Consider the following 14903-nt stretch of genomic DNA (forward strand, 5'->3'; position numbering starts at 1 on the left):
TCCATCTGTGGAGAAGCAGCTTATCAATCCACTACAATTATTCCCTGGTGTCAATATAATCACACTGTCTTAAAACCGTTTATACGTTAATTTATTTAAAAATATTCATAAGTTTAAGTGTTTTGCTATTTCTATTTGAATACACTTCACACCAGAAAAAGTGACATATCACAGCTCAGCCTTACACAAAATTGCCAGTGATCCGACTTGTGTCTTAAATATTTCTTAGGGAACACAGAAAGCCACAGGCACCAAAGTGAGGGCCATTTGGATATTTACTTTTCCAAGGCTCTCATACAATGGTCTTCATGCTGCTGAACATTTCCTATGTGGAGCAGTGTATTCTGAGTAGGTGGGGGTGCTGCATTTAAACTTCACGCAGAGCAAGCGGTCTCTCTCAATAGCTCCCAAGCCCACCACCTTATCCTAGAGATAATCAAAGACAAGCTTAAACATTCAGAAAGAAACCTGTGGAAAACACACCACTAATACATGAAGAATTTTCTGTAGAATTCACAACACTGTTGGGAATCAAGATCAGTCATGAATGCTTTCTGCTCCTCCCACCCATACAGATTTCCTCAGTTAACATAACAGCACACTTTTGTTTCTAAAGCACATTCAGACAGTGAGGTACAGCAGGGCTGCACACCGTATTTCCTGAATGCTACTCTCAAAATTTGTGAGAGATTTTGAAATAATTAAGAACCACATTATTATTATAAATTAGGAAGCGATATTTCCCTTTTGAATTTGCAGACATATGTTATCGTGCATTTAGGAGCAACTGATAAATACAATGGTAATCACGATCTCTTCATTTTAAGCCAATAAACTGTATTTTCAGTTTAAAACCTGATACAGTCACCCTGCATGCTCCCACCTCAAGAAGTCCAAATATGTCCACTTCCTTCTACGAACATCCATATGCAACAGAATCAGGGAACACTAGGACTGTTATTTAGAAGAAAAGGAGCCCAGTTCAGAGCAGCACAGTAGCACGTTATGAGGCTCAACTCACTTGGCATTGCTTTCAGCAGCTTCCTCCTTTGCTTCCACATCACCCTCACATTTTGTAGACTTGTTCTTTTCATCCATCCAGTCAGAGACATGTTTAAGGGCACATTCTACTGTTGACACCATGTTCTGGACAGCTTCAAGTTCCTCTGGAGATGGATAAATGGTTGAATGTTTCACCATAACATGGCGGTCATCATTAGCAAAAGATCGGATAGATCTCTGTTATGAAGTGGGAAACAGGGGGGAAAAAAAGAACAAAGTTATTGGATTATCGATAGAAGAACATTGCCTGAACAGGAATCCTCCCTGACAGACGCAGGAAAGCATTTTATGATGACCATTGCTTACAATCCTGCAGGAGTGACTTCTTGTCTTTAGTTAAATAAATTTAAACAAGAAAATGAGAGAAAACAAACACCAGGGCAAAAATTGGCATTAAGCTGGTAAAACATGTAAGACTTTGGGTGGGTTTTATAGCACCTAATATTTGATACCTAAATTCAACTATTCCAGCATCTTTTTACTGGTGACTAAGAGGAATAGGCACACGTGGAGTGCAGCTCATGTGTATGTCTACCAGGCACATCTGGAGCAGAGATCACGTTTCTGCCTACTTTAGGATGGGATAAATCGTGCTTTAGAGGTGCATTTCCCCGCCCACCCACATGTGGCTACGGAGTCTAGCCTACATGTCAGATTAGCTGCTACAGACATCTGAAAATTAAGCAAGCTGCATTTCGTCTTCTGTTTGGTACGTCCATTGTAAGTGGGAGTTGTGACACTACGTGCACTAGTCACAAATCAGAGAAAGGGTGAACTGAGGTCTAGGACTAGACACGTCTCTGTACTCCCACATACAGCCACGGTGGATACAAAACAGGGTCAGGACCTGTAGTGTGCATTACTCTGTCTGTAACGGCTAGAAATGGAGCTTCTGCATCTTGTCCTTTCATAATTTCCCCCCCTCCATTTACTTTTTTCTCATTTTCACTGTTTTTCTCAGTTTTCTTTGAGAAGAGGGCATGGTCTGGCTGGCTAAGCATAAGGCTAGAATGCTGAAGCAGGGGACCAAAAAAACCCTGAGTTTCATTCCCAGCTTTGCAACAGACAATCCAGGACCTTGGGCAACTCAATTCACTACGAAGCATCTCTGATTTCCATCATCCCCTGACTAGATTGTTTACTTAAGATTAAGTTTTCAAAGTTGGCGAGAAATCACTTAGGCCCTGATCTTGCCTGAAGGGCCTACATCTCATGGAGATACAAGCTGTGAGCGCTACTGCTGAAAAAAAAGAGGGGTTTTCCTACCCTGGAATGCTTGCAGGAAATTAAGGAGTTCCTGAATTTCAGCGGTCTTTGTTGGCTTGTCTCAACCTTCAGCAGCTGGATAGCTCAGAGCAGAGCAAAAAGCCAGGGTCCTTATCCCAAAAGGTAACCTCATTTCCAGGTAGGGAAATTTAGAACATAAGTATTCCAGGGTGAGAGCAGACCGAGTAAACCATGCGGAAAGGAGGGCAGACAAGCAGAACACAGAAGATTCCTATTTTGTAAAAGGCATTTATACTCTCCAAATAGAACTTTGCATCTTCTGAAAGTGCTGAGTGCAGCCATCTCTCCTCAATTTATGCCAGAGACAATGGCAACACACCTTAGAACAAGATAATTAAATAGCCATTCCCTTATGGTTTTGTTACTGCTGCAGATGAAGTCATAGGCAACGGATACTGCTGCAAGCAGCTTAGCAAACTGCACAGGGATCTACAAAGGCATGAATGAAGATGAGGACAGAGATAAATTGGTAAAAAAAGACCAAAATAATTTCTAAAAAAACCTGAAATAATAGGAAGGGATTAGAGTGCTAATTAAAAAAGTTTGCAGTGAAACTCAAAGTCCTGGGTGGCACTTTTGAGGAAAGTAAACTTAAGCAGTTGGGTAACTTGTGCTAGGAAGCTTACGGTTTGCCACACACCATCCAGATGAGACTTACTTGATCTAAACATTGACCTGGTCCAGCTGTGAGCACAGCGCAGACCTCTGGCAAGAGCAGCTCTAAATCTCATTCTCTACTGACACATCACTACTGGAAGCCTCCCAGAACCTGGAATCATCCACCAGAAACCTCTGCTCCTCCTACACATTAAATACCTCAAGCAGGTTTCATTTTCACCCCTACTTCATGGGTTTGTAACAGCATGCACTCTTAGGGACAAAAAGGGCCTCCGAAGGATCTCAAAGGCCTCTGAGTTGAATCCCTGTTAATGAACTGGTCGTGATTTCCTGGCTTGTTGCATTCACCAGGTCCTTTCCATCAAAGGCTGAACTGAAGGGACATCATTCCTTCACTAACTTTCGTGTGGCAAGTTCAGGTGGCAAAAGAAACTCATCAGTCCAGCATCATCCCCAGTACTTTCACAGGCTGCAAAATGCTTCCAGGAGGTCCCTCTTGTGGCTTATCCACAACACGGATACAGAAAGAAGCTGCAGTTCAGCAGCGAGAACTGACAAGCCAGAGTTATTAATTCACCCCCACCACCTATTATCTCACAAAATATCAATTAGGAAAAACAGTCAAATAGAACAAATTAGTAACTCCTAAATTAAAAGACAAGATCAATTCTTCATTACAATTCAGGCCAAAAATAATAACGAAATGAGACGCTGTTTAAAATACATTGACAACTCTGCTTTCTCAAGCGTTCTTCCTCCCTTTGTGCCCTATAACAGGTAAAAGTCTCTTTTTTTTTTTTAATATATACACACAGCCTAGTAGCAGCAATCAGCTACACAAACGTTAGAGAACTGTATTTAAAATTTATTGCGTTTATTCTCATTTTCTTTCTCTCAGTAATAACACTAGAGGACCTAAAGACATACAAATACGCTTCAACTGCTCTCCGCAGATATTTTTCAGGAACTGGGTAGGGTTTTTCTGCCTTTTTGTGAACACATCTTCAGAATCTTACCATCACAATGCTTCATACTTGCACAGCTTTACAAATTCAACATCTCAGGCATTCCCAATTTGCAAACAATACCAGGCAAATTAGAAATTAGAAATGACTCCTCACTTAAACAACATACACCAAGTATATTTGACTATACACATCGCATCTCCACCGGTAACAAAGTGTGCATAGAACCACAATCAACCAGCTTTTCACACACACAAACATGAATAATCCACACTTGCTTTTGTGAGGAAGAGGTGGAAGGGGAGTATCAGCATTTGGTTATGCAATCTGCAAGTTCAAGGTCACCCATGCTGTTTGCTCCAGCCTGCTAATGCCAGTTTTATTAGAAAACCTTATGAGCATCCCCTTTGTTCATATTTAATAATTCATGTAATGCAGGCTCACCAGACAACTCTCTGGTTTTAAGAGGCTGACAATATATCAAACCTCATTTGCCTTGCTCAAAGCATGCAGTACCACCTCTAATTTAGTGCAAGGTCAGAAAATCCCTTTACTCTGGTTTTGTCAGGCCCCACGCAAGACTGTCAGCAGAGAAAATTTTTAATGCAACCCTGTGAAAGATGAGAAACACCTACCATGGTTTGTTAGTGTTTCAGCTCTCTCTCCCTCCCTTTCTCCTTTTCCCTCCTCCTTGGTGTTTTTGCTAAGCACTGTTTTGCCTGACAGAACCTCTTCATAAGCCTCTCAGTCCCTTGACAGCTCAAGAGTTCATAAGGCCAAGATGCTCTGGGAGTCACTTTCTGTAATTCACCTGCGAAAAGAGAGAAACAACTTGAAACCAGAAGAAATGGCATGTTAATTCCAACACGTGTTCAACGTAGCACACTGAGTCAAACCACTGGTTAAAGCAAACAGGCTGCAAGATGGGGAGGCAGTCACTGAACCGTTTATTCCTGAGCGAGCAGATGTCACTGTGGAAAGCAACTTCTTGTAATGTGCCCACACGTATATAACGTCTTTCCCATGCCAGTTAGAGCTTATCTCAGTGTGGTTTGCCAGCCACCTGGCAATCTAAGCTGCCGATAGGAGGAAGATGAGAAATCCAACATCTCAAACGTGCTCTACACGAAACCAGCTCAAGAAGCCTTATTTTTATGTCGCATGCGCATTAGGAATCAAACACACTATATTTAATTACCAAAAAGTAATTATCCGTTGAAATCCCCAGTGCAGCCCTGGATCCTGCATGTGTCAGATGCTGTACAACAAGAACTAAAACTTCAGGTGGCAATAATTGTTGTTATTTTAAAAAAGACAAGGGCATTACAACAAACTGAAGACCTAAGACTTATGAGACCATTCGGCTACAATCATCCACATCGTCTCTTCTGCCCTTGCACTGCTTTTTACAGCACATCACATTTCAAAGCCTCTGCAAGAGCAGTCCTCTTGTACTAAACTGGGAAACAAACACCAGCACTGGCAGCAGAAGGAACTGCGAATAAACGCTCTGCAAGACAAGAGCGGAGCAGAATAACGGAGCAGGTAACGTGAGAGGAAAGCATAAGCTCATTGCATGGCAAGAAAGACACCCTACTCCTTGCAGAAAATTCCTGTTTTCCTTTCACCGCACATATTGTTGCATCAGCTTTTCAGCAACGTTTTGAAGCAATTGGAAACCCAGTCAGTAAATTTCTGCAGACTGACACACACACTCAAATGCTTTCCTCTTCTCCTACATGTCAATCCTCCTTCTCTAGCAATATGTTGCTTATTGCCTGTCGGAGAATCCTGACATTGTTAGAGATTAAAAGCATGTTTGGCAACAGTAGAGGGATGGGCGAAATGACTTGAAAGCCGAGTAGATGCTTAAACCTCAGGGGTGTGACAGGGAATAATTAAAATGCTGTGTCCCGTAGAGACTTGAACATGCCAGGGGAAAGGTAACAACAAATCCTGCTTCGCTATTTTGCTAGTTAAGAAGAAATGAAGCAGGTTTACAGGACCAACAGCTTTGGCAGCAACTGCCTAATAGTTGTTTGTTCTCACACCACTGAATTTAGGACGTAGAATTGGGTAAAACAAAAAGCATCCAGACAAGAACACTGTGCAGGGGCCTGTCGGCTCCAGCAGCTAAAGACTGCCAAGGAAGAAACCCCAAGAGAGCCAGATGCAGTCATACTACAAATACTTGGGAACAGCAAGCTAATGAAAACCCTGAAGGACCTCACTTCTTATCACGATGGCTAGATACCCAACCAAGGTGTATGAACACCGTTATAAATTGCTTCCCAGAAGTGGTCAGCGAAGGGGATGTTTTTTCATAGGACCAGATTCTTCTCTCAAGAGATCCGGAAAGCCAAGAAGGGGCAGCTGGGAGGAAAAATAAGCAAAGATTACTGCTTTGGCACTATTTATTCTATAAGCTAGTCATAAGCTCTTCCACACTTAATAACCTTTCACCATCTCCGGAAGCAACTGACTCTTTACGTGGTCTTTTTGTTTTGCTTTTCCATAATAATAATAATAATAATAATAATAATAATAATAATAATAATAATAATAATAATATGCTTTCTGAGTCAGCAGATGGCAAGCTAGAGAGACTTTTAGATAAGATGATCTGAAAATACATCTCCTATTTCAAATTAGTTTTCTCTTCAAACTAAATTCCAGCTATCTTCACAGCCTCTTCTTCCCTGTGACTCCTACATTTCACATTTTCAGTTTGCTATCTTCTCTGCTAACTTTAACTTGGCAATTCCAGGCAGAGAGAAGGGCACTGGAATGTGTTGCTGACTTCAGCATATGCCCAGTCCAATGTCTCCAGACTCCAAGCAACACTCCAGCCTGGCCGCCCTCCGAAGATGACTGCAAGCTGTTGCTTATCAGTGTGTACAGTGTATTGAAAGCAGATGGACAAAGATGGCTGAGCAAATTCTAGTGCTCCGGTAAATGGCTGAGCAGACTGTTGTTTAGAGGGCAAGTCTGCAAACTGGCTCACAAGCTCTGGAAACAGAGGTACTACCTCAGGGTGCAATTCTGGAGGTGCTGAGTGCTTTTTTGTGTTCTTTGAAAACCCGAAACAGACTGAAAATAAACCTTTCACAACTATGATGAGGATAATCTTCTACTGGACAGATGAAGCAAAAGCACCAACACCTCTCAATACTCTGCCTTAAGCAGGTAGTAACCACCTTGTTTTCAAAACAGGTTCAAGTTGCAGTGACAAGTAAAAGTTGTTGGATGAAGGTATTTACGAGTTCAATTCTACCTGCCCTTTTTCTCAGCGGTGAATGGCTGAGGTCAGGGCATACACAGTTGAATTACAAAAGATCTTTATTATAAAACTCAGAAAGCTGGGTAAAAAAAATCTTGAAAGTTGAATTGAAGCCGACATACAATGTCTTTCAAGTCATTAACACCCTAAGGACATTTCACAGAAACGCACACAGGAGTGGAAACCCAATACAGTTCAGACTTGGAGAGAAAATTCTCAATAAAAGCACTAAAGAGGAGGGAGTTTACTATAAAAGCGCAGACACAATATAAAGAACAAAGTGCATTTGACAGCGTGCAGAATTAAATTAAGGAAAACTAAAATCAAGTCTGCCCCAACCATATGGACTAAGGCAGCAGAACATAGCTCAGCACCAAACACATCAGAAAGCATTATGGGAAGTCAGCAGCAATTCCATAAATCCAACAGCCTCATTTCACTACCAGGCTGTAGCAGGATATTTGTCCCTGCATCCTCAGGGAAGTAACAGCTGACGCCCAGACTAAAAGGCACAATATTAAAATGCACGGTTACCTTACCCAGGGGCTGCCACCCACACTTGCAAGAAAATTTCTAGGAAAAAGCTACAGCACTACCAAGCCCTTGGTGACCTTGAGAAAATCACTTTACCTCTGCATCATGTGGCCCTAAAGTGTAAAACAAGAGTAAATATTTGCTGTCTCCAAACCAGGTCACAGAGGAGCTGAGCAGAGCCCGCAATGGGGTTTACAGTCACTGGGGATTTGACACATTAGAAACGTTATTAAAACACCACGACAGTCTAACAATGTTTCCATTAAACATCCCATCCTTCACAGAGGAAGTTTATGCTTTGGCACAAGACAAACAAGGAAAAGAATTTCAGATGAGGCCTTCGCAGTAGGATATATTCCTGCATCTGGCAGTTGTGTTCCCAAGAGACAGACGTTTAAACAGCCAGAAATAATGAATATGCTTAGCTGCCTCGGAGTGCTTGTGAACAGAAAAGTGAAAAAGCAGGAGAAACAGGTACGTTCACTCCATGGGGACTGAAACGTAACGTGGGCATCGGGAGCTATAAGCCCCTAGAAAGGAGGCACAAACTACATTTGGCACCTTGGTACCCCCTGGCAGCACGAAGCGGTACCTTGCACAGAAACGCTACTGGTGCAAGAGAGAAGAGGAAACCAGGGTCGCCAGCCTGCAGCCCTCCAAACCCTCACTTCAACGATCTGCTGCTAGGTGCCTGGCCAGGCCAAGTGGAACACCATGAGAATTGGTTTTAAATGCTACATCAAGAAGGCAAATGGCAACAACATTCAGCTGACGCATTAAAAACACCCTCCACCCTCCTAATCTACCCTTACACCAGTATCTGCCCATGAGAGCTACAGTTTACAGTGCACACCACCCTAAGATCGCTGGAAGTTTGTGTTGTTAGCAGAGCAGCAAGGACAGCAAAGGTTGCTAATAACAAACCAGTGAGTATCCAACGCAGCCTGAGGTGTATCAGACACAGTAACAGCAAAGAACTGGAACTTCTGTCCTTTTTGGCTACCTTTAAAAAGTCAGAACAAGAGGCTTGCAACTTGAAATTGCAAGTTTATTTTTAACTTCTGCTTTGCATTCAGGAGACAGGTAATTTTTCGTCACGCCGCACAAAGCGCTGCCGAAAATATGTTGTGTTTTTCTGCAGTATTATTTTATTGCTGGCCTTCTGCCAAGAGCCTTTCTGGCAGCATCTCCCACAGTTGGAAACTGTGTATCTGGGTCAGAAAAGACAAGCCGCTTTTCAGAACAGCTCAATACATTTGGCAGAGACGCTGATATTATAATTGAACTCTTTCAGCAACTCTTTTTATGATGTACCCAGACACCAAACAAAACAAGATCTGCAGTGTTGATTAATGTCAAAATAACTGACAGAGAAATATCAAAATAGTTCTCCCTCATGTTAAAAGTATCAACGAAGCGAGGGGAACAGATAAGAAATACAATTCATGAGGATTTGGTGAGGAGCACGGGGCAGAGAAACCTGCAAAGTATGACTGACCTTCTACTTGTGCAGATACTTAGTATTTTAAATCCAAACTCCCTGTGTGTGTAGAGAACTGGTTTCTTCATTCTTCACCACCATCTGAAGAGAAATCCTTACCACTCACAGTCATATAAGCATTCCGTAAAGGACTGCAATTGTAGCACTGGGATACATATTTAATAAGACTCAGACTGCTTCCAACAAGACGCTCAGCATTCGATTTCACCTGGAGACTGTCTATTCACAGGAGTTTTACTGTTTTCTAAGTAATGCAATTCCTGGCAAAGTTGCATCTGGGTTAGCCTTTAGAAGCCTGGAATCTTCCAGCCAAATGAATAATTACAAAGCAACACTACAGTTAAAAGCTGGAAAGGTAATTCCTCTCACAAATTCTTAAACTTCACACAACAAGCACCTGATTCTCGTAATACTCCTGCCTGTTCAGTTCTCTCAACATTTTTGAGAAAAAGCTCCTGTGCTCAGAAATCTCTTAGGAATGGCCTCTGTCAGGTACCCCCAACACCCAGCTCTAACAAGTGCCAAACACAGGGTAGGCACACACTTGATAAACAGATCTGGAATCACAGCACCTGTGCCCACTGGAACGGAGGAATCCGAGTCACCTCCCGGAGCTCTGACCACGCTCACAGTGCCCACTTCTCGGCACACGGGAAGCTGCTGAAAGAGCTGCTGGAGAGAATTCAGCTGCACCGTGGAGGATGGGCACGGACAGAGAACTGGGCGACCCTCGGTTCGAAGATGCAACAAAGCACACTCAACTGAAATCGGGTGAACACATGGATTCCCCTCCAGACTGTAAAGCAAGGAATGAAAAAGCAGCCAAAATAAATCACACCAGTAAAGGAATTAAAAGAAGTTGAAGAATTAAAGCCAAACAATCAGTTGATCCAGATTAATGTGTTAAGGTAAAAGGAAACAGGGGTGTGCTGAGCATAGCTCATATTTTTAGCTCCTGGAAAGAAGGTGAAGAAAAGATGGTCTAAGGGGAAATCATCACTAGCCTAGCAGGAAGGCTAAAAAAAGAACACAGTGTCACAGCGGGAGCATATATACACTCATTTGAAGAGGAAAACGCTGTATTTTATATAGAACCACACCACTCAATCTCAGAAAGAAATAGACATTAGGAAAAATAACTGCAGATATCAAATTATGATGTCTAACAAAGAAAAATAGTTTTGGAAGGAATACAAATCCTTCTCCTTTAGCATTGAAGCTACTCTTCACTACTGAGGACAGGAGGATACACCACCAAACTCACCAAGTGGTCTTCAGAGCAGCACACCAGTTAAAGCCCTCAAGGTGTTTTTTTTTTTTTTTACACATACATCCCTCCAGATTTTTATGTGGCCTCATGTTCCCTGGCACCTGCACAGCACCCAGTGCACCAGTCACAGCTACTGCTACAAAGGCTCTCTAACAAAATAATTTGGAAAATCCCTTCATCTCTTGGTGTGGGAATCAAGATGTAAGACTGAGTAGAGACATATCATGTGCTAAAAAGAATTAAAAACTGACTGTTGACAATGAAATAACAAATTGACACACAAACATTAATACAGTTTAATGTATTTCCTGCTCAACCAGTCAGAAACATCCAAAACAGGATTGCCTGTAAAACTGAGCACTACAGGAAACAAAACATCTTGAAGAGAGAACTCTTTGGCAGGTATAGTAAAAAAAAATAAATAAAAACAAATCACAGGTTAGATAGTACATAAATAATTAATAGCAAAGTATTCATTTGAGACAAGTCAGAAACCACCACTGGATTCTCAATGTCTGTGAAATGCTGAACAGATTTCTGAGTTCCAACATCCCAACGGAGGCATTCCTGCTCTTCTGGCTAAACTGGACAATGGAAACCTGATGCTACTTTGCAGTACGCACTCTTTTGTGACACAGTCACAAACATCCACACTCAAAATCATCTGAAATTCATAACACAGACTACATTCATTTACAGTTGAAGAATTAACTAAATTAATAAAAAGGATTACATTACACGAAATGAAACTCACCATCTGCAATGTCATTTTTCCAGAGACAGAGCTGGTTTAAGCGTAATTCTGGATCTGTGCCTGAAATTACATCACATTCTCCAAAAGAGAATCACAGTTCTACCTCCTCAACCACACAGTACAGCTTAGTGCCATGCTGGGCTTCTCACCACCCAAGCCTTGTCCTGCTCTCACATCTCAACACTAAAGCTTTATAGACCCTCAAACTCCTAGAGAACTTTCCATGTCCATATCATTCGGGTCCACTTCCTTACCTGTGAGGCTTTCTTTGCTCCAGAACCATAGTGGGAAGCAGCCACAACGTTTAAGAGATTAAGAACAGGGACATTTCTCCTCCAGCATCCTTCAGCTTAACTGAAATAGCTGCAGTGCCCCAGTTTCTTTCCTGCTATGATTCATATCCCATAGTCTGCAGGTTGACCTAAGCTGCAGCCGACCAGCTAACTCCATTTGACACACACAACTAGGATGGGGAAAAGGCCACTCAGACGTCACTCTTCCACCAGGAAGAACGTGCCTCCTACAGAACTGTGAGGCCAAAGGCGTACACATGGAAAAGGCTGGAAATCCCAGCCTTCCCTCTCTATGTTGGTAATGAATAAAATAATTTTTTTTAAAAAAAAAAAGAGAGCGGAGAACAAACTGTACTACAGTAGAACTAGATCTGCTTGTATTGGTGGTTTGCACTTCTCATCAATTCCATGAGGCAACAGTACAACAAGTTTGCTCTACTAGCTGTGCCCTGTTCTGTGTCTCATGCTCATACATACCTTGGTAAGATGAAACATGGATCTTAAACCTCTGTGTTGTAAATAAAACACATTTGGTAAGAAAGAATTACTATGTAAATACTATATTTGAGATTCACATTTTTTCTAATGTTTACATAGTTTCCATTTCAAAGCATTAAGAATTTTTTAAGAATAAATGCTATCATTCTGACTAAAATTCCAGCAACCCTTAATGGTGAAATTCATGCACAGTTTCTCCCCTAGAATTTCTTCCCTGCTGTCAATATGTAAAGCTGGCATTTGCAATATTGCAAATCCACACTGGCTATTGTGCACATCTGCCTTTCAGCCAGTTTAAACATTCATGACTCTCCACTTAAATGCATTTTCTAGTATGTCAGTCTTGCTGTCTCAGTGACTTTTTTTTTTTCTTTTTAATTACAGAAAGAAGATTTAAAAGGATTTGGAAGAGAAGACCACTAGACTGTGCAAGTATGGTGCAAAGAGCTCTTGTGCTCTCAGTCAATACACATTCTCCATCAGACTTTTACCACGTTTTAGTTCCACTATGACTACTGAACAAGTTCAGGTGAACTTTGTACTTCCTGTATAAATGGCTGCCTTGTCAAAGAACATCTTGCCAAAGGTTCTAGGTTATTAAAGCTTCTTTAAGGGTTTTTTCTTGCCACCTCTCATCCATCCAACCCTGTTATTTTCAGTTTGCTTCTCTCTCATTTTTCTGTGACTTAGACTACTGTTTCCAGGGACATCTGAAGCTCAAAGTCACAACACGTAATGCCACGGAAGCACCTGAAACAAAATCCCTAACTGCGATGTTAGGCTGTTTCAGAAAGAAAAGCCTCTTTTGAAACACTCTTCTCTTCCTTCACAACGCTGCGGATATGACCTGCACAGTCTCACCAGCCCAGAGGAGCAGATTCCTGTCCGCTGGCTGCTGCACCGCTCAGGTCTTCAATCCCCTTGCAAGGGCTCGCCGCAGGCACAGCACCCTCCGCTGCAACAACATGGAACCTGCAGTTTAATTAATCAATTTCTTCCACAAGACTGACTTGAAATTGATTTTATAAGTCATTCACACAGAAAAGAGGGAAAAGGGAGATTTTTAGTAGAATTGTTTCTGAAAAGCACATGTTCCAAAAAAAAGGGTATTCCAAGCCAAGGAATCAGTGTTAGCAATGGAAGCATTCGGAGTAAGAAGAAGGGAAGAAATACTATCTGCCAGGCAGAAGCTACAAAATTTGATTCAGAATATAGTGCAAGAACCCCTGCAACAGAAGCAATGGGGATATCTCTCTAGGGAAGAGTACTCTGGCTGCCATCAATTTTCAGCTTCAGAACACAATTATGTACTTCAAACGCAAGATAACCCTACCAAAAGATTTGAATTAGTTTATTTAGGCATGAAAGCCAGCAACGATATCCATAATGAAACTAAAAACCAACACCTCACCAACGCGTTACACGGCAGAGAAAGAGCTTTCGGTGAGACATTAGTGACTTAAGTCCACTATTTGTGTCTTGAACAAGATTTTGTAGCAGGAAGTCCCAGCTTGGCTAAGAGGAAGAACAAGAGCCACAAATATATTTAGAGATTTACAAAACTAATACTAAAAAAATCCTATGTCCCTGGAAAACCATAGGAGTCTAAAAATACTTTAAATTGGCTTAATCCAGCATCTTCTTGCCTCAGCAGATCTACACTGCATGCATGTGCTGTCAGATCTGCCAACCTCAGTTGCAAAACTCATCTATTATTCTTCTCTCCGGTTAGCAAAGCATAGCACAGCTATGTAAAAGGAAAAAAAGACAACTTCAGCAGGACCATCAGTGGTGGCAATGCTCAGTTTGAAGACCACAAGCTAGGTTACAAAATTAACTTCCCCGTGTAAGTTCTGTCAGTCTCATCCTTAGGAATCTCCTTCCTAAGATGAGTAATGAATTCCACAGCTCTTTTAGCTTCCTTATTTTTAATATAATATTGAAATAAAAAAAGTTAGCAAAATTATGTTGAGGTGTCTGTAGCACTATATTCTCCAATGTCTTAGAGAACACAACTGCATAAGTAACTGATCTTGAACTTGAGAAGTTACATTCAATCTTTCTTTATCTTTTGAATTCCAAATAAAATCTAGGAGGAAAAGAAGAAGCTATTCTTCTTCTTCTTCTTTATATATTGGTATAAATCTGCCAGTCCCACCTGGACGTCATTTTTAAGAACACGAACACAACTTTGGTGGTTTGCTCTCTTTTCTTTAGATTTCATACAGGGCTATATATGAGTTTAATCTCTCTTCACAGGTAACAATGTCATCCCTCATTTGCCACTTTACTCACAACAGCATGAGACACACTTGTGGTTCTGCACTTGTTGTTAGAAGGCTTCCTCAGCCCTTGCCATTCCCTGCTGCTTTCTTTCGGTCAAGCAATCAACATCAGACCTCGTTTTCCCTGCCGACAGCAAGCAAGGCACCTCTGAACGGTGAAACACAAGGGTCCTGGAGGCAAGTCCAGGAGCCTGCTCTTCACTGAGTCTCTGGAGGTGGTTAGTGTGACAGCGAGCGGAGCAGCTCCGGCGAGAAGAGGGAGCACAGCCGCTCTCCTCCCAGGGAAGCAGAGCAGACTGTGCCATCAACAGCAGCGTCCAGGGCGCGCTCGGCTTCGCAGGGACATCGATCCACAACAACAAAAATCTCACTTTCTCCCCAAAGCTCACTTCGTACGCTACACTTGCTAAAAGTAACACTGGAAATTACTATCAGGGGAACGACTAGAGAAAAACAATCTAAGTTTATTTTGGGCCATTAACCGCATTTTGTGTCTACCCACTTCAGTTCCTCCAATAACAGGAAACCTGCTGTTCCTAAAAGTGGCGTCGATGGG

At 41.9% G+C, this 14903-nt stretch overlaps 1 protein-coding gene across 6 annotated transcripts in view; it reads right to left on the reverse strand.

The window, feature by feature from the left end:
* The window catches only part of STRBP (spermatid perinuclear RNA binding protein), a 56796-nt gene that overhangs the window by 27585 nt on the left and 14308 nt on the right, over positions 1–14903 (reverse strand). For 5 of the 6 annotated variants that reach the window (XM_086625014.1, XM_086625015.1, XM_086625013.1 and 2 more), the window contains exons 2-3: positions 4568–4743; positions 1022–1239 (exon numbers count right to left, since the gene is read on the reverse strand). In XM_086625014.1, the coding sequence (XP_086481140.1) occupies positions 1022–1239; positions 4568–4570 (221 nt within the window). In that variant the 5' untranslated portion in view covers positions 4571–4743. The remainder of the gene's footprint in view (positions 1–1021; positions 1240–4567; positions 4744–14903) is intronic. The other variant, XM_086625019.1, reaches the window with a different exon arrangement.

This window comes from Tauraco erythrolophus, chromosome 22, assembly GCF_009769465.1.
Source record: "Tauraco erythrolophus isolate bTauEry1 chromosome 22, bTauEry1.pri, whole genome shotgun sequence".
Classification (NCBI taxonomy): Eukaryota; Metazoa; Chordata; class Aves; order Musophagiformes; family Musophagidae; genus Tauraco; species Tauraco erythrolophus.